Source organism: Homalodisca vitripennis, chromosome 2 (genome assembly GCF_021130785.1).
Source record: "Homalodisca vitripennis isolate AUS2020 chromosome 2, UT_GWSS_2.1, whole genome shotgun sequence".
NCBI classification, from domain to species: domain Eukaryota; kingdom Metazoa; phylum Arthropoda; class Insecta; order Hemiptera; family Cicadellidae; genus Homalodisca; species Homalodisca vitripennis.
In genome coordinates, this window is record NC_060208.1 from 190398351 (window position 1) to 190422751 (window position 24401).

The 24401-nt window shown below is 30.0% G+C and overlaps 1 protein-coding gene across 4 annotated transcripts in view; it reads left to right on the forward strand.

The window, feature by feature from the left end:
• The window catches only part of LOC124355221 (putative phosphatidate phosphatase), a 58400-nt gene extending 34430 nt beyond the window's left edge, over positions 1 to 23970 (forward strand). The window contains exons 6-7 of one of the 4 annotated variants that reach the window (XM_046806249.1): positions 10402 to 10507; positions 20141 to 23970. In XM_046806249.1, the coding sequence (XP_046662205.1) occupies positions 10402 to 10507; positions 20141 to 20181 (147 nt within the window). In that variant the 3' untranslated portion in view covers positions 20182 to 23970. Of the gene's footprint in view, positions 1 to 4131; positions 4690 to 10401; positions 10508 to 13630; positions 13832 to 20140 lie in introns of those variants that run through there. The other 3 variants (XM_046806250.1, XM_046806248.1, XM_046806251.1) reach the window with 3 other exon arrangements.
• Positions 23971 to 24401: the final 431 nt, after the last annotated feature.

Below are 24401 nucleotides of genomic sequence, written 5' to 3' on the forward strand. Positions count from 1 at the left end.
AACCTAGAAAACTTTACTAGAAGATGTGTGCTAACTATTCTTTACTACACATAGGTATTTATTTTTAAAGGTTTTATTCTGTAAAAAAATGTAAAATAGTTTATGTCTGATTATAACATAACTGTAAAAACCTTCTTTATGTCATTTTATTACATATCTTTGTTAACAATATACGTATAAGAGTTAAATTTCCAAATGTATGTTTATCTTCGTATTAGAAAGGTTCATTATAAAAAAATGTATAACTATTTTTCATTTTTTCTTTAAACATTTTAAATTACTATGCAAATAACACAGAGGAAATTGAAAAGTAATTCTAATCTGGGGAGGCATACAACAAATATGGCTCCCGAGCTGTCAATGAAGGTAGAACGGCCATCTGTACTGGCCATACGAGTTGTGAGGACAAACTACGGCAAAACTAACACGAGCTGTCTCCAATCTTGGTGTGGGCCAGTGCTGCTAATTTATCGCAAATTTTTAACTATATAATACAATGTATATGTACAAGACTTTGTTGCATTATCATTCACAGTACAACACGAGACTACGGAGTGTCTAAACTAAGTGTAACAAAAGTAACCAATGTAAACTACTACATGATTGTGGTGACTGATTAGTTGGAAACAAGGTGTAAATCACACTCTAGCAACTATCCTCAACCAGCTGGCATTATCTAGTATAAACAGTAGAGGCTAACTTAGATTCTATAAACATATTTACTAGAATACATATTTTTTTAGGCCTACTGAACTATCTTAAAACAGTTTAATAAATACTGATAATGCCACAGAAGCTCCTGGTCAGTTTCCGGAACTACTACTATCTGTGATACACTACTTCACATTTCTCGTTTTAAAGATTTAACAAGAAATGTGAAAACTTGAATGAATGTAAGATGTTCAAAACATGAATTGATGTTTGCCATTTTGTCAAAATGGTAACATTTCATTTTACTGCTTGACTATGCTAATTTTCCACCTTGGGCGACCTGCTCATTTACAGTATAGTATGGTATCACTGTTGGAAAAGGAAAGCTATAGTGTCTAGAGTAAGTGGGTGTATTTGTCTTGTCATCTAGTTGCTGTGATATTGTGAGCATGAGCTTATGACTGGGGTATTAGTCTAGTGCCGGCTTCATCGTTGTGTAGTCTAAGAAAGCTAGTCTTTGTCAGTCTAATACATTTTGAAGTAGTTTCAAAAGTAATAATAACATTCTTATTGAGAGTGTACAAGAACTGGATAAATATCTATCACTTACAAAAATCCTGTTTGTTTTATTGACGACAGATAAGAATTTGAGATTTCTGTAATTTACTACTGCTATGCTTTGAATGTTACAAGTACATGTATATAAATACATTGAAATGAATATAATCAATACTTGTACAAAATCTAGTATTGTTCACAGTTTCTCTCACCATTGTGCTCTGTCATTGCAATAATTATTGTTTATGCATTCTTCTCTATTTCCAAGATAAATTTCATTGTTACAATAAATTGTTCATTGTTATCTGCATCCAATAGGCAAGATCTCTTGGAAGAGTTAATTGGGTAGTTAGCCACTTTCACTTACTAGCCTGTTGTGACAAATGGGCAGGTTCTAAATCCATCATATTAATTCTCGAATTAACAACAGCCAGTAATTAACAATGCAAATGGCTTGGTGCCACAGAGTTCCACACCCTCAAACATAAAAAACACGCCTGATATCTTCATTGTAGTTTTGTAAACACTTCCTAAAGGATTATTTAGTTATGGCCTCAGTTAACCCAGCACCTTGGATAATCGTACTTCAACTGTGTTACTCTTTGATTACCAAACAGCAAATTGGTTGATAATGGAAATTTTGTCTCCTGGTGTTGATTGTGTTAATGAATTTATCACTTGAAGTATTAAACTTTTATATAGAGTAAATTTTATTCATTCAAATAGCTATTATCAAGTAATATATTAAATTGAATTATTGTCATTATAGAAAATGCTGGATACCATAAAATAACAACAAACTGGTGCATCATCAAAACTAATCAATTAATTCTTAGTCTATTAAATTATATAAAACAAATTGAAACTTTGAAATCGATTGATGATAAAATGCAAAATATGATTGATTTTATGCCTGAATTAAACGATTTTACAACAAATTTTATTAGAATACTGAGGAAGAACATAGTAATTAGTACAACTGTTGCTTATATTTTTAAATTTATTTTATTATTTATTTTTTAGAACAATTATTTAAATGCTTTATGTAAATGATCATAAAACATGATGAAGGAATTGATACTGTTGCTTTTTATCTGAAGATAAGGCAAATTAATACAAATCGTAGTATTTAATTTATTACAAAAGTAGTTTATTTTGTGCTTATTTGAATCGTGTCCGTTTTTAAAACATATACATTTTGTTTACAACGAAAATCCCATAGCAATGGTGACTCAGAGGGCTCTATCGTGTGTCAACCTTTTTATGGGGAAATCAGAATTGGATTTTCTCATCAGCCAGAATTACAATTCTATATTTTCAAATCATTTATTGATAACACAATTTTGATTTAGACTTAGGATGAATAATTTATACACTCTTTTAGATTTTTAAAAAAATTAAGCAAATTAAAGTTTACATTCAAAATATCACCTGCTTCAGTATAATTTTTAAATATGGAAGTGGATGTTCAAAATAAATATTTAAAAAGTAAAATAAATTTTAAACAAAAATACAATGCTGTATTTAATCTATGATACATAGATCTAATATATATTAGGAATAACAGATTTAGCTCACAGTATGTAGCAACACGACAGACTTGGTAAAATATATTGATTATATAATGAATAATTTACTAAAATGAGGCTAAAACGATAATCTTCAACTAAACATTCTGAATTTGAATGAACAGTGATCCAAAATTTATAGTTCAGTACTATTGAGGACTTAAAAAATTAATAACATACTACAAATTGCATATAAATATGTTACAACATTCTAGCCAAACAATGGTATCTTTGAAGACAACACTTAAACTAATATTCAAAAAACTTCAGCTTTCATTAACAGAAATAACATTTCTTGATCATTTAAGAAGTAATGATTGTTGAAGAAGAATAATGTATTAGTTATTTAAGTAATATTCATCGTTGCATTTTTATGAAGAGTTGATTTTAATGAAACAGATAGATGAACAAAATTAATGAAATGTCCTATGTATTTAACTGTAGTTAAGCCATATAATTAATTTTGCATTGGAATAGTACAGTTAACTGTATAAAAATGTAATATTTAATTTAAATTACATTTGTGTTAATTTTGAATTATTTGGCTTAATTTTCTAAAATTTAGTAGGTACTTATAAGTTTTGTTATAAAATTAAAAACAAACTGACATTATGCTGAAAACAATTTTTTAAATTTAAAAATTAATATTGTTAGAGCTAGAAAAACAGTTTAAACACAAATTTTGTTTGGTTTTACAAAGACGATCAAATGATCTAATGATGGCTTGTGTTTGAATATAAAAACATAAAGTTATAGTAATTATTTTGAATTATTCAAAAATTGGGCTTGGGCCACAAGGATAGTTTTTTGGAGTAATTTATAATATTGCGTCTCAGAAATAACCCGGAAATTTTAAAATGAGAAAAATAATTAAGTTTTGTTTATCACTAATATGTTTGGCTTAAAAATGCCTTAGATATGATGTATAAAATTACATATTTTCAAATTTTAAAAACTCGAGAATCAAGCTGATGTATAGATTTTTTGACACATACGTTCTTTGAAATTCTTGAAAAGTTTTAAACTTTTTAATCTTAAGGTTTGATTTTATGGGGAATCCGACCAGTTCACTATTCTTCTATAGTCCGTTCTCTCCTGATCAGTTAGACACCTTACATGAAACACCCTATATATAATGAAACATTTAAATTGATGAACAAAAAGTACATGCTCCATGGGCAGTCAGATCTCTTTTTGTGTGTAACTGTGAATGACTCTTCATTTGAATATTACAAGTTGTAATGTATGCAAGCGGTGCAGTAGTGTCAAAAAGGCTTTTGCTTGGATTAGTTGACAGTCTTTCTCCAGTATTGGATAAATCTTTCGGGATTTGAAGACCTGTTGTGTTTGGCAGACGGTGTTTATTGCAAGGTGCTATCCGACGAATCGTCTGCCTGAAGAATTCCCACATCTTCTGCAGCGTTGTTCGTCCGACCACAGGGTCAAGTATGTCTAAGGATCAGTGGACTGGACTATGGCTGGCTGCAGTGTACAGTGCTTGTTAGCTATTGTTTGGATTTCTAGAGACATCCATTACTGGATATCAGTTAATGTTGAGACTATTTTTATTTAAGTTTCATGCAGTGGTTGGTGCAAATCATATGAATTCTATTCGTTACCCAGTATGAGAGGGAACAGCATTCAATTAAAGATTAAGATCTTACATTGTTTTGCGGGTTACATTTTTTACATAAAAACAGTTATAAATGTCTAAAGTTGATTCACTTTAAATAGTTATAATTGGATAAAAAATCAAGTTGTCATATGAGTTTGCACCAAGCATTACACAAACCTATGGCCCACAGTCTGTAGTGGCAGTCGTTTGAACTGTTAGCAAGGAAGAATAGCAATTTTATAAATGAATTGACCTGCACTCACTACTCTTGAATGAACAAACTTGACACAGTCTCTTGCTACTGCACTATGTTTATTGCTCTCTACTTTTTTGAACATTAGAACTATTTAAGTCCTTAAGCAATGTTCAACTGTTTTATAAATTTATGTTAGTTATTATATATGTAGTTAACATAGATATATTACACTAATTAAGCAAAACAGCAAATAATGGTTTACAAATTTTTGGGTTTTGCACAAGAAGTGAAACATTTCCCTGTATGTCAGAAATGCATAGAAATACTGTTTAGAGACGCACATGTTCAAAATTATCCAGGGATGGCCTCCGGATCCCCCTTCACTGGGACGCAATCCATACCTTTTAAAGTTAAAGTTTCGTCACGTCTAGTTCTAGAAATTGAGTACTATTTGTGTGTGTGTGCGTGCGCGTGTGTGTGTGCAAAAAATACCTGTGAAACCGTACAACTTTGACATTTTGGACCATTCTGTATACAAGAAGCGAAATAATTTTAAAATATATTCAAAATAATCAGTGAAGAGAGATTTTTAAAATGAGGTACGGTTTTACCTACCTTTACACTTTAAAATCTTTAATAAAAAATTACCCCTATTCCCTAAATTGTCATTTTGGGGTGTTAAAAATTATTTTTCCAAATTCCTTGAGGTCGAAATACGGGGATTTTCATTAAAACAAAGAAGGTAGGTTCTCAGTTCAGCAGCTGTACATTGTGGACTGGTTGAGTGCCTCACTCTGTATAATTTACATAGAGGTGTAGTTTATTAAATAAAACACGTCTCTTTTACTATTTAAGAATACATGTTTTTATATTACTATGTATGGGTGTTTACATTGAAAACAAAAGACCTTGTAAATAAAAAAACTAAAAATTATTGGACTGTTAGTGATAGCTAAGCAAAATTTCAAGTTTATGAATCAATTAATCCTCGAGATATTATTCTAAGTTAAAGACATTGCTAACTTCTTTTTAGATCGTTAAATTCTCTCATAAAAAATTATTTTGAACTTTTTTAAAAGATATAAAGTTTTGATGTGGGTTCAAAGAATTCTGTCAAGAAAACTTATGCAAAATGACCAGCATTGCTCTCTTTTGTAGGTGTAATTGTTAAGACAGATTATTTATTTTATATTTATTCCTCTATTCAATCTATTTGACGTTGAAAATAGTGTTGTCCTCTCTCTTAAATTTTAAAAGTGATGTTTTACTTGTTTTTGTGATGACTGTGTATTTACTTCATTATTATATTAGGAGGTTCATTATTTGTATTTCAAATTAAATAAATGCTATGCATATTATGTATGAAAACTCAATAAGACAATTGTATAAATCTTTGATGAATTTGTCATCATATTTAATGTTTGATCAAACTACTTATCATGGGGTTAAAAAAATATATATTTTTAAGGTTTACTTCATTGTATCAATGTTTATGTAATCATGTCCAGTGTTCTTTTTCATATACAGTATTTAGTAAAAGAGAAATAATTGTGATAGCTTTTAAAAACTGTTTCCTGTATTTAAAGTGAAATGTCATTTTAAGGGACCAAAAAAATATATTTGAAAAATATCAAGATTGTATATAAAATGGCACTACAAGTGTGCTCAATTTTCATTATTCAGAGGTTGGTATAAATCTAGCAAATAAAAAAGGTTTAAATGCAGTTCTTAGTATCATTACAACAGGTGCCTAGAGTTACATTTTGATATTGTTAAAAACTTTAAAAACATTTAAATATTCGATTTACACATTTTCTATTTTTAGAGAAATATCTCATTTTAAATAGTTTAGCTCCCAAAATCTTTAAAATCAGTAAAATTAGAATGTTATATTTACTGAAAAACAAGAGGGTAAAATATAATTTATCATTATTTAGATCGAATCTTTACACTTGATGATGGCATGAGGCATCAGATGGCTTGGTTTCTGACATAGGTGATATACAAGGGCTATTCAGTAAGTAAGGAACGTTTTAGATTTTTTTTTAAACCAAGAAAGTGGGACTAAAATACTACTTTTCCATATAATCACCATACTAATTCAGGCACTTATTATACCGTTGGACAAGCTTTTAAATTCTTGTCATAGAATTCTGTCGCCTCTGATCTCAGCCATTCAGTGAAGCGTACCTGGAGCTTCCCATCGTTATCTCCAGGTTTTTTATTTTTGAGAAAAAAAGTGAACATCACTTCAAGCAAAATCAAATCTGTAGGGGAATGAGGAACAATTTCCCAGTTGCACGAGTTCAAGAGTTCTTATGTACGGTTTGCCGTTAGAGATCAGGCAAATTTTGCTTTTGCATGATAATTCATGCAAAAGGAAAATTTTGAATAACGATTTTCCTCTGTGCTTGTTAGCTTATATGAAAAAATTTCAAATAAAGTTTGTAAAACTTGTGGAACACTTAGAGAAAGCTCAGTTATTGTAAAATGGTGGTTTCAATGAATTTTCGTTAACTTTGACAACCAGATCGTTTAGTCACAATGCTTAGACGTCCACTCTTCTCTTGACCATGAACGTTTGTTTTGCCATTTTTTAACTGAATGCACCACTTCCTGACAAAACTTTCAGTCATTACATTGTTTCGGTACACTTCACTTAATTCCCGATGAAATTCGATTGGTTTTAAGTTTTTTGTTAACAAAAAAACTAATGATAGACTGCACTTTACAGCTGGTGGGATTTTCCATTGTAGCAACATTTCAAATTTCAATATTAAAAAAATGGGCAGCGCGGAGGTATTTCCGATGTGACATCTGGATGCTGACTGAGGTGCCGGTCATGAGCATACCAATGTATATGCGGTTGAAGTATGCCTGGCAGCGTCAGATGGAAACGTTCCTTACTTTCTGAACAGCCCTCATATTTTCAATGTTGATTTCTACTAATATCCAAATTTTCCAGTTCACATCATATCAAAACATTGCTCACACAATGAAATTCTTTAAATATTTTAGCCTTAGAGAGCAGATTCTGGTGTAACCAGCAATTCTGATTACAATTTGTATTCCTGGGTTAGGTTAGTTTTGATCACACAATGAAATTCTTTAAATATTTTAGCCTTAGAGAGCAGATTCTGGTGTAACCAGAAAGTATGGTTACAATTTGTGTTCCTGGGTTAGGAGACTAGATTAGATTAGATTGTTAGATTTATGTTGGATCATGGGATTTTTATTTTTGAAACTATTAATTTTCTGAGTTACAAGGGGTTTGACTTGGTAAGTTAGGTTATGATATTTTATATACTGTATTAGAGTTAACTTTGATTTTATATGTGATACATGTTATACTTTTCCCACGAAACAGTTGGTATTTCATACAATACATAGGTCTCATAACAATACATAGGTAAATAAATTAAAACTGTAAGGAAATTGCTTATTTTTATACTGTGCTAAAAATAATCAGGCAGTGTTTGGAACATATAGATATTCTGTTTAATATTTGGATTCCATATTTTGCCACTAAAATAATACGGTACTTTGGGATTATACCGACCACACTAGTATGAAGAACACAAAAATAGAAATTTATAGAAACAAACATGATAGAACGAAAAAACAACTCTTCAATTACAAAATTACAAACTTACAAGCATTTCCAGGTATTGTGATCGCTGTTATCTTATCTTTCTCGAGAATCCTGATTACGGCAGGCCGCGCGGCATCACGTGATTTGCACGGTACATAATTGCCTTTCCATTACAATTCAATTTATATTTCTGATTAGCCCCTCTAGAATTTGATATTTTACTGATAGGTACTATCTCGAGGGATGTTTTTCTTTCGTCGACATCAGCGCGGGGCAGCACCGAAGGTGCTGTCAATGCCCGCGCTGATGGCCGGAGGCACTCGCATTTTGGGTGGCGGAATGTGATCAAGAATAAAAACAAGTTTTGAGTGTTTTTTTAATAAAGAGTTTAGTTTGGTAAATGATTGTTTTTGTTGAATTTTTGTGTTTGGAGAAATGTAGAGGTAAAACACGGAAGTACAACAAAGCGATGCACCAGCTGAACGGGCGGCGAGACTGCAATCACGTTATCTACTAGACGCTCGACTTTGACCTCTGTCTGAGGATGGGGAGGGGTTTGCGATAAGACAATTCCTGTTTTATATTGACGAAATATTGTTCTACGCTAATCTAGTAATCAGTAGAAACGAAATGTGAAATAACGATTCATGTCTGGGTGTGGTCGGTATAATCCCAAAGTACCAATAATACACTGTATTTACCTTGAAGCTAACCGACTTCAGCAAAAAATATCAAACACTATCCTGTTTCTTAGAAAATGACCTTAACATTGTCAGTGTTCAATAAATATGTTTATACCAAAGATTGTGACTTCAGTTTGTACTAAGTACCATTTACTACTTACAGCTGTTAAGTTCAAAATAGGCCTATTCTTAGAAAATGACCTTAACATTGTCAGTGTTCAATAAATATGTTTATACCAAAGATTGTGACTTCAGTTTGTACTAAGTACCATTTACTACTTACAGCTGTTAAGTTCAAAATAGGCCTATTCTTAGAAAATGACCTTAACATTGTCAGTGTTCAATAAATATGTTTATACCAAAGATTGTGACTTCAGTTTGTACTAAGTACCATTTACTACTTACAGCTGTTAAGTTCAAAATAGGCCTAGGAATATTTTTATTTAAGTTACGATAAAAGTGATTACTTTTTTTTATAAAACAGAATTAGTACAAGAATTTTAGTGAAATGTAATTTGATTATACTTTATTTATTTATGTATGGTGTTCGATTTCATGCAATACAGTGTTATGGTTATTAAATATGTAAATAATGAGTTAAAATAAAAAATAAAATAATTTATAAGCTTACATAGTTTTATGTGGGCTTTGTAGTCTTTTTTGTTTGAAATTGCACTTATTAATTGTATTGTATAGCTTTGTTACCGTATAATACATTAGTATTTTTATATATGGTTCAAGTAATCATAATTCCTAATTATTGATAATTCATTAATAAATATTTCTATGAATTATGAAATAAATAACTATGAATTATGATATTCGTTCAAATGCAGTTTATACTTTAAACTTAATTATATTTGATTTTGTTTTTAACTTTTTAAGAATACATAATTTAGTTAGGCATAATGTTAGTTGTAAAGTATGTTTTTTTTTGTAATTTGAGTAGTTTTTCTAATTAGGTGTAAAGTATGCTATTCTACTTTAAATAATTCTAGTTTTTAGTTGCTTCATCTCTGGTCATTGATCCAAAGTTAGCCTTTACCTCTACCCACTTTAAGCCAGTAATCCCAACTAAGTGTTTATAAATATTTTTTATCACACTATTTTATGGGAAATTGATCAAATAAAGTTATATTATTGCTGTGATTTTGTTGGTTATTTTGTTAAACCTTAATCGGGTTGATTAAAAAAAATTTTCTCATGATAAATAGTTTTTACATTGTATTTCTACACATGAAGTAATTTATGTTTGAAGTTGCACATTTTGCATTGTATATTATAAAGTATACGGTATATAGTAATAAATCCTTTTACCTTATAATACTTCAGTAATTAATTTTCGGTTTAAATACAACCCCTCTCCAAAAAGAAAATTAATATATTTAATGAATTTTAAATGGTTATGGCATACAATTGATTTAGGGTGTAGGTATTCTTTATGTATAAATTCAATTTAGAAATGATGTGTCTTCATTTAACCTGCATGCATCTAATTATTTTTCTCATGTAAGAGTTAATTTAAGTGATTGCTTCAGAAACAGATCATCTGCTGGTGTGGCGCTGGGGTGTCTCAGAGCTTAGCACAATCTACTGATAACCCAAGGTTGAATAGTTCGGCCATTCTGTTGGGCCAATACTCAGGTGCTTTTCCTTGCCTAATAAAATTTAATTGGTTAATGGTGTTGGGATGGGTGATGGCAAGGTGGAAGTATGATTACGTATGATTAGTAATTATACCATATTCAAAGTTAGACTAATGCGGAGAGAATTTTGGTTTTGCACTTCAAACTATTAAAATTGCAGTTCATGAATATTTAAGTTGTAAACTTGTTAATTTAATTATTTCACTCGTTTACTCTGATAAAAGTATTTATTTAACTCTGTAAGTGCTGCGAGTCATGATTGCGACGCATTAGAATGCTGCCAAAGCGATAAGTGACTAAGACCCAGTAGAGCAAAATCGTAAGTTAGCTATCTGCACATGCAAGACATTAAGTTGGATGGCTGTGTGGTCTAAGGTGCTACCCTCGGACACAGGAGTTAGCCTTAGAGTAGTGGGTTTGATTCCCTCAACTGTCGTTAGGAATTTTTTCAGTCTGTTATATACTTATGAGAGTCACTAATCTGTGGTAAAGCTGGCAGGAAGGTCAACCTAAAACTAACGGTAGTTGTCTTGGGTGAAAGTTGACTAGATCAGTGTATCCTTCTATAAACGTACAAGACCCAAAACACCTGTTTTGCTTTTTTGTTTTCACTATGAAAAATAACCACTAGATTTGTGTTGTTTTATGTTTTGCAAGACATTTAGCTTATATTCAGCTTTTAAGAGTTGAAAGACCATTTAAACCTTACTTAGCATTCTAGGAAAATTTACCAGCAGATACAGTGTTAATTTATGGAAGGCTGTTGGTTTTCATTTGTTTCATCTGTAAATAAAAAAGAGGTTGATGCTAAATAAACCATTTTTATTTCGAAGTATATTTTTGGATTTTATTTATGGAAAGAAAGAAACATTTTACACCACCCAGTGTTTCAATAATAGTGCATAGGCAGCAATCACACAAATGGTTGCTAATATTTTAAATAATTTTGTTGTTGACGCCGTTGATAGCTTAATACTTCTGAGCATTTCTCCCACCAACCATTTAAGCAATATTTAATTTCAGCACTCAAACCAAATTTCAACTACTTTAAAATTTAAACTAGTAAATGATGTTGATGTAAAAGCCATAATTTCATAATTTGAAAACATATATTCATCAGGATTTGATGAAATTTCAATTATTGTTGTAAAGCAGCCTTGTCCACTTATATAGCATAGGTAAACCGATGCTTCTAGGTGTCAAACGAGGCAACTCAAATAGGGATTCTCTCCCCTTAATAAGGGGGTTCTTTGATAAGGTTAAAGTAATTAATTGGTAATTACAACCCTTAACACATTTGGTTAATTCTCTGATATCAGGAATTTTTCCAGATAAGCTGAAAATAGCTTAAGTATAAAAAATAGCTCCTATTTAAAAAAGGGAGATCCAAAATATCCTGCCTGTTATAGGCCAGCGTCTCTCCTGGTGGTATTATCAAAAATATATGAAAAAGTTGTTTATAACCAATTTTTAAATTATCTGGAATCCAACAATTTGTTAAACAGTCAACAGCAAGGTTTTTGATCTGGACGATGTACGATTACTGCAGGTATTGAGTTTATTGATTCAATAATCAATCCAGTGGATAAGGAAGAAGACGTGATTGGAGTACTTCTGGACTTGGCCAGAGGATTTGACAGTGTGTTACATTATAAATTAATAAACACTCTTAAAACTATGGGAAAGGAACTTACATGCTTTAGTTCTTACCTTAAAAATAGGATGCAATACATTGAAATAGAGCATGTTTCAAAAAGTGATCGGTATTGTTTTAAAAACAAATTTCATTCAAAACTAAGAACAGTTGAGCATGGAGTCCCACAAGGATCAGTATTAGGTCCACTTCTTTTGCCTGTGGTGCAAGGAAGCTCTGATGTCTGTTTATATGCTAATGACACAATAATATGGTTATCTCAGGTAAAAGTGTCGTAAGTGTTGAGATGTCCACTTTCATAGGTTTCTCAGTGATTAAAGACTTCTTGATAAGTAAAACCATTTTGTTAAACTCTAGCAAATCAAATTTTATTTTTTTTCCACAAAACAAGCTCTAAACAGGGTTCAACGCAACATTTTCATTGGGGAAGAACAATTGCTGAATGCTTATAGCACAAAATTTTTAGGATTGGTTATAGATAAAAACTTAAGTTGGAATGAACATTTGGACTATGTTTTAAATAAAATTTCCATTGGTCTATGTGCACTGAGGCGATCGGCTAAGGTTTTGCAGTATAGAATCTCTCAAATCAGTTTATGATGCTCTCATAAATTCTTACATTTTTTACGGTATAGCTATTTATAGAGCTACCACATCACATAATTTAGATAAAATTCTAGTTAAACAAGAGCAAGGAATTATAAAAATGTAAATATAAGAAATTCAGTTAAACATATTTTTAGGAAACTCCAAATATTTACTGTCTACAATCTTTACATATTTGAAGCTATAAATTACATTATATATTTCTGCAATCTTACCTTAACAGAAAGAAAACATCTGTATAATACATGGTTCAATGTATCTAATGATTCTCATCACTTGAACTTTTATAAAAAGAAAACGTCATACATAGGGAAATAGTATCTAAATTATTTGCCGGTTGAATTAAAACTTATTACAACACTAATAATTTCAAAACTAAACTTAGAGTACCTACTAAATAAATCTCTACATTCATTCCAAGAATTGTTTGAAAGGAATAATTGATTGGTTTAGTTCAATATGTTTATATGTATTTATGTATATATATATATATATATATATATATGTGTGTATATGACAGCTATTTATTACCATAATATAGAATATTATAATAAGTTGAAATAAGTAATAGTAGTAGTAGTAGTTAGTTTGAATATTTTATAAGTTGATACTAGATAAGTTTTGATTAACTATAATGTTCTTTTTGTGACTATTCATTGTACATTCTTTGCATGTGTTTGTGAATTAAGAATTTCTGAATCTTAATCTGAATGCCGACGCATAAGTAATACAACATTGTTGTAAACAGCTAGCTGTAGTTGTATAAATATTGCACCAAATGCGCTATACTTTGTACATATAGAAACTGTGTATTTGTCTCTTCATTCTGCAACCAAACTTTACTGAATAAATGCTGTGCAGGCCCGTAGTCAGACCGTTTTTTTTGGACAATTTTACCGAGCGCAGGCCTTCAGGGGGCCCGGGCTGATCCCCCACACACTTCTATTAGAAGCAACTGAGTCGACGGTGGTGGGACATGACAGTGTCCGGCCGAATATCTTCCGAGGTCTACCAAAGCTGAATAAGGTCCTGGAGCTGTGGCAATAAAATACTGCTAAAAAAGTAGTAACTCTTTTGAATAAAATATGTTCTGTATTGCCTTATTTGTTTTTATAACTTTTTTATAGTGAATGTTGTTTTGAAGTTTATGCATTTGCTTTAATGAACATTTTTATTGTTATTTCTGAATTTTTCTGCAATTTTTAGTTTTCACTTTTTGATTTTGAAAAAGTGAAGTTAAATGTATGTAACATTTAACATATTTTTCACATTTTGTAAAGAAAATTTAAACCAGATAGTAAGTAATTGTCATATTTGAAGTGAGTGGAATGTTTTGAATAAAATTATGTGCAATGGTAAATATTTTTTAAACATAATTAATAAATATAAACAAATATGCAAAACATTGGCCGAATTATGATGGGTATATGGCGAATCAAATCAAATCAAAAACATCTTTATATACATGATCATCAAGATACAGTAATGGCGTCAAACAATACAAAGTGATATTAAATAGAATCATTCCAAAGGTCAATGTAATCAAACATCTTTTTGAGTGGACAGGTATTTATTGAGCAATCAGACAATAATAAACCAGCTAGTCAGTAGTCAGTTTCTAAGACTTATTTAGCAATGAAACTGTAGTCTAAAGATTCTAAAACCATCTAGTGGTAATAGGACATGGTAAAGACTAATACTGGTGGGTGGATTTAATAAAGGCATTATTGTCTCATAAAATTCAATCTCAGTGCACTGGCATGACGAGAACAGAACATACCTATCATTAGATCCCACACATCTTTGTTGTGTAATGGTGTTCTGCTGTTATTTTAGTATAGAAGGTTCAAATTTAAATTTAAAAAAATAAAGATAGATATGATAGTTTGAAACACCAGAACTCTCTACATCTTAAAAAATAAGAACAGAATACATTTTGTAAGACCATCAGAGAAGGAAAGGGAGGGGAAGAGATATATACATAATTTAATTTTAATTCCTTGGAATAAAATTAATTTAATATCAGCATTGGTTCTGTGGTATATATTTTAATATCTACTTCTGTGCCTTTACATTTTTGGTGTTGCAAAGATTGTGGATGGGTGTGTTGTATTGTTTTATTTTAGTTTATCTATTATTAAAGTAATAGCCAACCAAAATGAAAACAAATGTAAGTTTGTTCTTTACTGTTGTTTAATATGTTAGGATTTTGTTTTGCTTGTTAAATTTGTGTATATTGAATATACTAGTTGAAATGAAGCAACTTAACATATAATTTCTTAAATTAAATATTTTATATTCGCTTCTTGTTACATTGGATTTTGTAACAAGGCTATTATCCAGGTAGTCTACAGTAACTTCTAAATATATCACAGGAGACTGACTTGTTTGGAGGATAACTCGCCGTTCCAAATAATGTTCGTGCACTACTTTAACACTTATATGACTTGACAAGAATATTTTTCCTAAGAGTTGTCTTATCTTGCATAATATTTTTGTATTGTGGGTAATTTATAATGAGTTGGTGAATTGTTTTTGATCATCTCCTCATCACTTCTTTTGTTTGTTGGTGTGAGCTTACCTCTCATATCAAATTCAGAGAGAAGCTTTGATTTTTTTCTATCAACACACAAACCGTATTGCTGTTATATCATATGTGCCCATAAACATTGATTTACAAATATGAAGTTTTTATTAGCAACGGTAAGGTTGTAATGAACACATACAACTGAAAGTCATGAGTTAGTTTGCTTTTACTCTTCCCTCTTACACAACATTTTTATTGGCAATTCTTTCACATAATGTTTGATTTCTCTCACTTTGATTGTCAAACAATATAAACAAGCTTTGTAACATTAAGAAAAATATAAAATGTATAATCAGTAAGTAACAAGTCTATGTAAGGTTGTGAGAAAATAATACCTTGTTCTTTGTCGATACCAATGACGCTGTCTAGGTTGTGTTAAGCGTTTTTTTAAACTTTAAAGTCAATAAGTAAAATAAGATAAAATACTATTTACAATGATTTACATGGCGGCAGATAGGCCTTGAAAATTATTTTAGAAACACTCCTGTAGTGAATAGAGGGGACTGACTATCCTTCAACCAGTCCTGAACTATCGTCTTGAAACAGGCATCATCCAATATTCACACTCTGGCAAGCATGTTGAAGACCTTAATATCCATATTAGGGAAACTATCTTTAGTGAGACTAAGTGTGAAAAGGGCATATCAATGTCATTACGCTGCTGAGTGGCGTGAGAGAGTTTATAATCCTGGGTTTTGAACTGTGCTAGATGAAGCTTTACATACCAATTAGTGAAAAATATGTTGACTATATACTGTTATAATACCAAGATGCTTAAACAATTGTGAACAGTGGACCGGTCTCTCCCTCTGATGTGGTTTAAGAAATGAAGAGCAGTCAGATGAATGCCCCCCATTACCAACATATACTTTTTTGGCACATCATGAACCATTTTCTCAGCAAGATTACATGGCTAAAGCCTTTCACAGATAATTTTTATACGTTTATTCCACAGAAATTTAGGATTGAGACAATAGACAATAGACAATTTCTTTATTTACATATTCATAGAGAATAGTACATGCGTCATAAAACAAAAGTTGTGGTTAGTAAAATTTATACAATGGAAATAGTTTTTGTGTCATAGTTATATAATGCAAAGTTGATACAAAGTTTGATGTCCAGAGGGAGCTCTTGTCTTCCGCTGCACTGAGTCAGGTGCTCAAGAATTCGGACTCTGAATAGTAGGGCCTTTCTTGCAGCCATGAGGATGAATCCAAGCAACTTAATACTTTCATTGTGCTGGAAGCCGATTAAGGTTTAAGGAGCAAATCATCCATTGGGTTTTTTCTTCATTCAGCTTCAGTCTGTTGGATGTGAGCCAGTCAGTAGGTCTACTGACTAAATTTTAAGGCTCATTTATGATTCTCTTGAAGGTTTTCTCATAGTACAGATGGTAGTATCATCTTAAAAGAGGAATGTTTTCCAATCAAGGCTGAACGTTTTCAGTTTTAATTATACATGTATATGTGCATTAAAATATACTATTTAAGAAATGTGTTTTGAGAATTTATACTGCAATATGTATACAAATTTGACAAATAAAAATAAAATAAAACCTAATAGAATAAGTCAAATATTAAAATTACAGCTAGTACTACTGCCTGTCATTTCTTATAAGATAGTCTATAGTATAAATTGGGCTATTTATAGTAAGCAAAAATTCATTGCTTAAATCACCTTTCATTACTTGTTTGAGCAACATTTTTGCATATAAACTCAAATCCAGTAGCATGTTATATAACAAAATTTAGAACAATTATTCAGTTAATTATAGTTGCCTGCTGTCTACTGTTATCTAGTATTGTTTAATAATTGAGTTCTTTGGGTATTTGTTTTAATTTACGGTACTGTATTAGTTGAACACAAAGTAAGAATTGATTTTAAAAATGTATTGCATTTATAATAGGTGTGTTCAAAAAGTAACTGGAATTTTAAAGTTTTGTGGGTTTGGCGTGTCTGATTTTAAAGATTTTTTGTGTCGGCACTCATGCTTCTGAACTATAATAAAATTTCCAGCTGTATTCATTGTTTACTTTTTCAGTGGCAGCTGCTAAGGTTAGACGTGTTTTATGAACTTAGCAATTTTCGTTTTGTTAAAAAAATGGATCAAAGAATTTGTATCATATTTTGTGTGAAAAATGAAATAAAGTGTATAAAGTATGGAAAATGTTAACTAAGGCCTATGGTGAGTCTGCTATGAGTAAACGGTTTACAAGTGGTATCAACGTTTCAAAGATGGCCATGAAGACATAGTAGAAGACGATGAACGACAATGCAAAATTACTTATACATGTTATAATAGGTGACGAAACATGGGTTTCTGGATATGACGTTGAAACTAAGGCTCAGTCATCCCAGTGTAGGCATTCTGGATGGCCAAGACTGAAAAATGCTCGATAAGTACAGTTGAACATGAAGGTTGTGTTCTTAGATGTAAATGGCATAGTGCATCATGGATTCCTGCCACAAGGTCAAATGGTCAATAAAGAGTACTACCTGCAAGTTCAACGCCACCGTTTGTTGCTCTAATCAGCAAAACACAACCGGATTTGTGGCAAAACAGTTCATGCCTCATTTATTGTATTTAAATACCTCTCATAAATACATAATTAAAAAATGTGTGAAAACTTCCTTAAACATGTTATTTTTAACATAATATATTACAAGAATATATATTCCCCACAGATGTTATTGTGTAATTTAGTATATTTCATCTTAAATAAATAAATGTAAATCTTTAAAAAAAAATGTGTTTTTACAAAAGCCTGCCAAACGGGAAAAATAGTGCTAGTATTTTAGCATATACATTGCAGTAAACTACCAAGATTTTTGAGAGATAGTTTGCAAAAAATGGCCGAGATCAAAAGGGTTAATAACACTAAAAACCCAGCTGACCTCATTAACTAACATTGATGAAAACCAATGATTTGAAGAATGGCAAAACTAATCAATAAAACATGTGTGTGTTTCTTTGTTACATAGCATTAGTATAGTAAACTTTGTTAGGAGACAAAACTTTACACATCGCCACAGCAGATTTTGTCATTAACTATAGTAAAAGATTTCAATGATTTATATAACACGAAGCAAAGCTTAATACATCTACATAATAGGTTTAGCCATCAACTTTATAAAAGGCAAAACCAGATATGTCGACCTGTCACATTTTATCCTCTTTGATCTCAACAAATTCTGAGTTTAAAGAAGTCAACATATGATGTTGTGGTATCGTAATAGTTTAAAACTAAAACCTGTTGGGCCAGAAACATGAGTTGTTAAGTCCATTTATCAAGTTATTGCCTCTTGTCAGTTGATACATTCTTTACAAATTAAGAACTCATCTGGAATCTGTGTTATTTCAGGGGATTTGAATATCAAGTTAAACATATCTTGATGAGATGGACATAGTGATGTTCATAGCTATTTTGAGAAAACATAAATGTTATGGTATCTAACCACAGAAATATGTATGCCAGTATATCAGTAAACGTCTACACTGTAGTTTTTGCACTGTGTAAAATAAAATCTTAAATATGTCATACAGAAACACACCAGTTGTTTAATGATTGTAAATATTTGGCTTCAGAAAACCATCAAAACCATTCGAGCCTTGTTCCTTGGAGGAGAGAGTATTCATTCTTTACTCTTTTACAAAGTAAAAGTAAAAAGATTCTGAATTAGAAAATGTTGGAATATAAAATTTTACATACTTTTAAAATGTATTACTTTATTGATTTATTCATACACATTACAGTATATTCCAAATATAAATTTGTATATACATTTTTCTTGTGTGATGTTTTCTATGTTCTTACTTTTTTCATAAAAATTTAAAATGTGTGAATTGCTTTTTTATTTTAATTTGTACATTATTATAATACAAATTTCAAAAACCCTATTCTTCAAAAAATAAGATGCATGTATTATACATTTTAGTTTCAGTGATAAAGTTGTTATTTTGTGTGTATATTTTGTTTCACTTTGTCACTAAAGTCAAAAGTTTAGTATATCTATAGTAAGATTTAATATGACTATGTTTTAATTACAAACAATAATTTTTATAAATTAATAAAGGTGTTCATTCTGCAAAAACCACAAAGTTTTTTTTCGTTGTCAGTTGGAGAGTTAAGAAATCGTTAGAGTGTATATACAGTATGTACCACGGGTCCAGTAATAATAATTTAATTTCAGTTTGTTATTAAAAAATCATGTAAATTTTATTTACATTATTTAATTTTTAAAATCTTAATTTGGAGGGAAACTTTGTGAATTAAAAAAAAATACTTAAAATCTTTATTTATTTGATTTAAGCAACGAATGTATTTAAAATGTGTGGATTTTGCCCATCTAGGAATGAAAAGTTGGATCAGAGATTTGGGTACAGACTTCTGGTTTATCTGTAAAAGATCTAAATTTATGTTTTGTTTTACATTATGATCTAGCTTATCCCTCGGAAGAAGAAATAAAAATACAATGTGTGTATCTTTTTTTTAACGCATAGCAATCAAAAATGTAATGAATGAATGCTGTTAATTAATTTTTTTAATGTTCACATATCATTAGATCATTATATAATGAGTTACCTCATCTGCATGTAACTGAAGAAAAAAGTGTACTAGTGAAGAAACTCATTGACTTCCAGGCTTCAGTAAGAAATTAACATTTATTGTATTTTAGTGTTTCCACATAAATCCAGAAAGGGGAAAAGACAGGATTTCATTACTTACACTGTTGATCATTTCTATGCTAAGCCACAATGCACAAGCTGACTGTCTGTCCAGGTGAAGTTCGTGTCAGACCTGAAGCTGGAAGATACACATGAGTACTCACCACCCTCGGGGTGTGACCCTGCGCAGAGCAACGGAGGTATCACCCTCACTACAACTTCAGACCCTTAACTTTCATCATTTAATAAGCAATATTGGAGTGAAATTTTTGAGCACATAAAAGAATAATTATTGTTACTGTGGATGTAAACGGAATATATTTTTTTGAGATAAAACCAAACCAGAGGAAAGTTAGAAGCGGAGTTTAGTCCAATATATGTTGTTAGTTTTAAAACAGCCAGCCAGCTAGTTGCATGATGTGGAATATTACAAGTATTTTGTGTTTGATTTGAATTAAGAATTGCACAGGGTGATAGAAGTGTAGTGGAGTTAAAGATTTTTCTGACCCAGAAAGATATAAGATGTAATTGATATGAATTGTTAACACACATAATAGTGGAATAACGAGTGTTTTGAGTGGTTGTTATTATTTAATAAGTCTAGTTTACATAAATTGAGATTTTTGAACAAGAAATCTTTTTTTATTTAATGGTAATCAAAATAACATTAAAATATAGTTGTAGTATTGAAAATATTTTAAAGTTGAAATGAAACTGATAGTAAGTGAATTGTTTAAAAAATAAATAATACAATTTAAGTTTTTAATTATGTATTATTTTATTACTTCAATAATTTTTTAACATGTTCCATCGTTCAGTGATATAAGAAATCAGTGTACAATTGGAAATATCAAAAAATATTCTGTTACTTTCACACTCCTCGATGATCAAAAAGAAATTTTCACAAAAATGTTAATACTGTTATGGTTTTTCCAAATATTCTGATATATAAAATGTTCAGCAATATATTAATACTCAGTAGTATAAAACAAAATGATTTATTAAATTTTCCAAAAATATTTATTTATGATAAGCAATTTTAAGTGCAATATTGTCAGGTATAGAGGGCTAGAGCCAGATTCAATAAGGGACAGTGGATAGTGTAGGAAGAGCAAACTTACCTTTACTAAATTGGAAGGTAAGTTCATTTTCTTGTCTTAGAAACACTTGGTTGGTTTTCAAACATATAACTGTTGTACTGAAACTATAACAATTATTGCATTGTTCAAAATTTTAAGTTGAAGCAATAGACGGGCATAAATTATACTAGATAAATGTGTAAACAATTTTTCTGGAGAAAACTGGCAATAACACAAACAGTAATAACAGGGTAGTACTTGGAATGGGAAAATAGGAAATCACTTAAATATATAAATGAAATTGCATATGGTTAGCTAGGCATGGTCAATATGGATATGGTTTATTCAGATAGGATTGAGCCATACAAACTTTATTTTTGAACATTAATTTTTGAACTGGTACATACATAAATTTTGTCTGCATTAACATACTCTTTAATTGTTGCTGTGTACTTTTTACTTCTTTTCCATAACTCAAAGCAAGCCTAGAAGTTCTCTGTAATAAAGCTGTTTAGTTTCCACGATGTTTCTTTTTTTCACATCTTTCTAGTGCTTTCCCCTCATAATTATTTTTTGTTATGGGAAAAAACAAAAGTTGTTGGGGGCGAAATTTGGCAAATAAGGAGGTTTTTACAGAAACTTGTGAACAATCAATGCTAAATGTGCTGGTGTGTTGTCATGGTAAGGATTTGTGAGTATAAACTACTAAAATGTAACCTAAGAATGATTATGCAAAAAGTTAACCCTTAAAAATTCAATGACACATGATTAAAATACAACCATTACATTTACGTTATTAACTCATTGAGTACTAGGTTTTCTACCTCTATCCCTCTGTTTTATAATCATATTAAACTGTTGCTAATTTTGTTAAATGATAATTTCTTACGATTTATAAATATAATAATAGAAATATGTGATATATATGTCTGTATATTTACTGTTACAGTGAAATAAATTAGGTTCTCACTGGAATAATGATTGAAATCTCCAATTCAATCAAAATTAGTCCTTCAGGATAGTCGCTCTGCTCAAAGCTTAATTCAGAACTGGATAGTTATTAAAACGATAACAAGTCTTATCATTATTTCTAAACTTTTTACCATGATATAAACTCGCAAAATTCATGCTGAATACATTGTGTTAATTACAAAATGTGAACACTCACTATACTCGTATGGTTTGTTGATTGCTTTATACTGTATGTAACCATTAGAGTTCAATAGCAATCAAATAGTGCTACTGTCTTGTTATTTTTGTTCAAGAATAGAATTTTTGTTCACTGGTAGGGTGTCCAGTTAATCAGTTTATTGTTTTCAGACGTGGCAATCAAAGGGTTAATCCGGTGTTTCTACCGGACAATACACCCGGAAGATACCCGGATAGATTGGGTGTATATTTGTGCCCTTCTTACACTATCCAGTTTTTGCATTTTAGTACTGATATATTACTTAAATAGACTAGTATTTTCAATACTCAAATCAGTATTAATTATAATCATTAAAAAACATGTGAATATCAACCAGATTGCAATAATTGAGTAAAAAAAACATTCATATATGATAGTTTCCAATTTTAAATTTAGTTTTCATTACAAATAATTAAAGTAATAACAATTGCGTGGTTACTAAAAATGATCGAAATAATACAGTTTTTAAAATTTGTACTTCAATACCAATTAATATACATTATGTAACCAACTTGTATATTTCAAAATACAAAATTGAACTGTATTACATAGTTTTTTAGTTACTTTGAAAAACATATTATCGAATAAATATTTATACTTTTAATTCGAGATTAGATATAAGTACTTTATAAAATGCCACTGTAGCTATTAGATTTTTATATTATTTATACAAAACAAAGTTCTGATAGTTCCATTATTCCAAAGTAGTCTATGTGACCTATTGATTTATAAGGATATACACTTTATTGTATGTTATCTTTTATGTAGAGTCTATTAGGGTAGAATACAAGTATATATTGTCAATTACCAATAGTCTATTCTTGGTCAGTGTTTTAGATTGATCTCTTGCCAATAAACATACAGGGTGTATGAGTACTTATTGTGATTCATATACCTAACATGTAAATTTATTAGATACTTTCATTTACTTAACGTTTTAGAAATGGTTTATAACACACACAGTTTTTCCTTTTTACTGCTGCTGTTTATTATTTGTAACTTAATATTTTTATATGTCACATTGGATTCAATTTTATATTGTGTCCATTTGGTTGTATTTGTGTTGTGCACATAATTAATTTAAGATTTGATCTTTTATCATTTTGTAGTATTTAATTATGTTATTTTGTTGATTTTTTCTTTTTCAAAGTTTTGCTAGTGTTTATACGTGTTCATAACAAGAGTTAGTAATTTTATTATGTATGCTTTGCTTGTGATGTTATTTAGTTACCTTGAAACTGTTCTATGTGGGTGTTCTTTTTTTTATATTGTAACTTTAAACATTTTTTAATTTATGTACAGAACATGTGTTTAAAAAATTGTAAATTCTTTAGTTTTATTTGGAAATTAATGATTTAGTTGTACTAGAATATTTTAATCAGCTAGCTTTGTTCCATGTATACAAACTATTGTTTGCTGAAACCCCAATATTGCAACAACACTTAATTATTCCCTTTAAAATGTTTTATTTATGATGTATTTTAAATGTTTTACAAGAGCAATTAATTTCTTATTCAATGCCTTAGCTTTCAACTCATTGTATGATATAAAATAACAAAAATATAATGGCACCAAAGTTTTTAAAACAATCATCATGTTGTTAATACTTACACCAATAACTTGGCATTATAAAAGGAGAAGAAAAGAAAGATTAATATAGATCTTTGCCTCAAGTAATAATGCGTTTTATTCGTATTTGTCTGTTCTTGATTGTAATTTCATAAGTCTAAAAATGATGCTAAGATTGTCTATTTTCAAATGCTAAAAAACACATAGTGTGTTTCATGATTCATGAGACATGTACTCAGATATACATAATGTAGTTTGCTGTATGGATCTCATTTGAGGTTTAATATGAAAACATTTGATTTATTCTTTACTTGTAGTTTGTCGTGAATTATATATAAATTAATTGATAGTATAGGCAATAGGCATACACTATGTACTTGACTTAAAATCATATTAATTTTAAAAATTACATAAAATCATATTTAATTTTAAAAATTACATAAAATCATATTTAATTTTAAAAATTACATAAAATCATGTTTAATTTTAAAAATTACATAAAATCATATTTAATTTTAAAAATTACATAAAATCATATT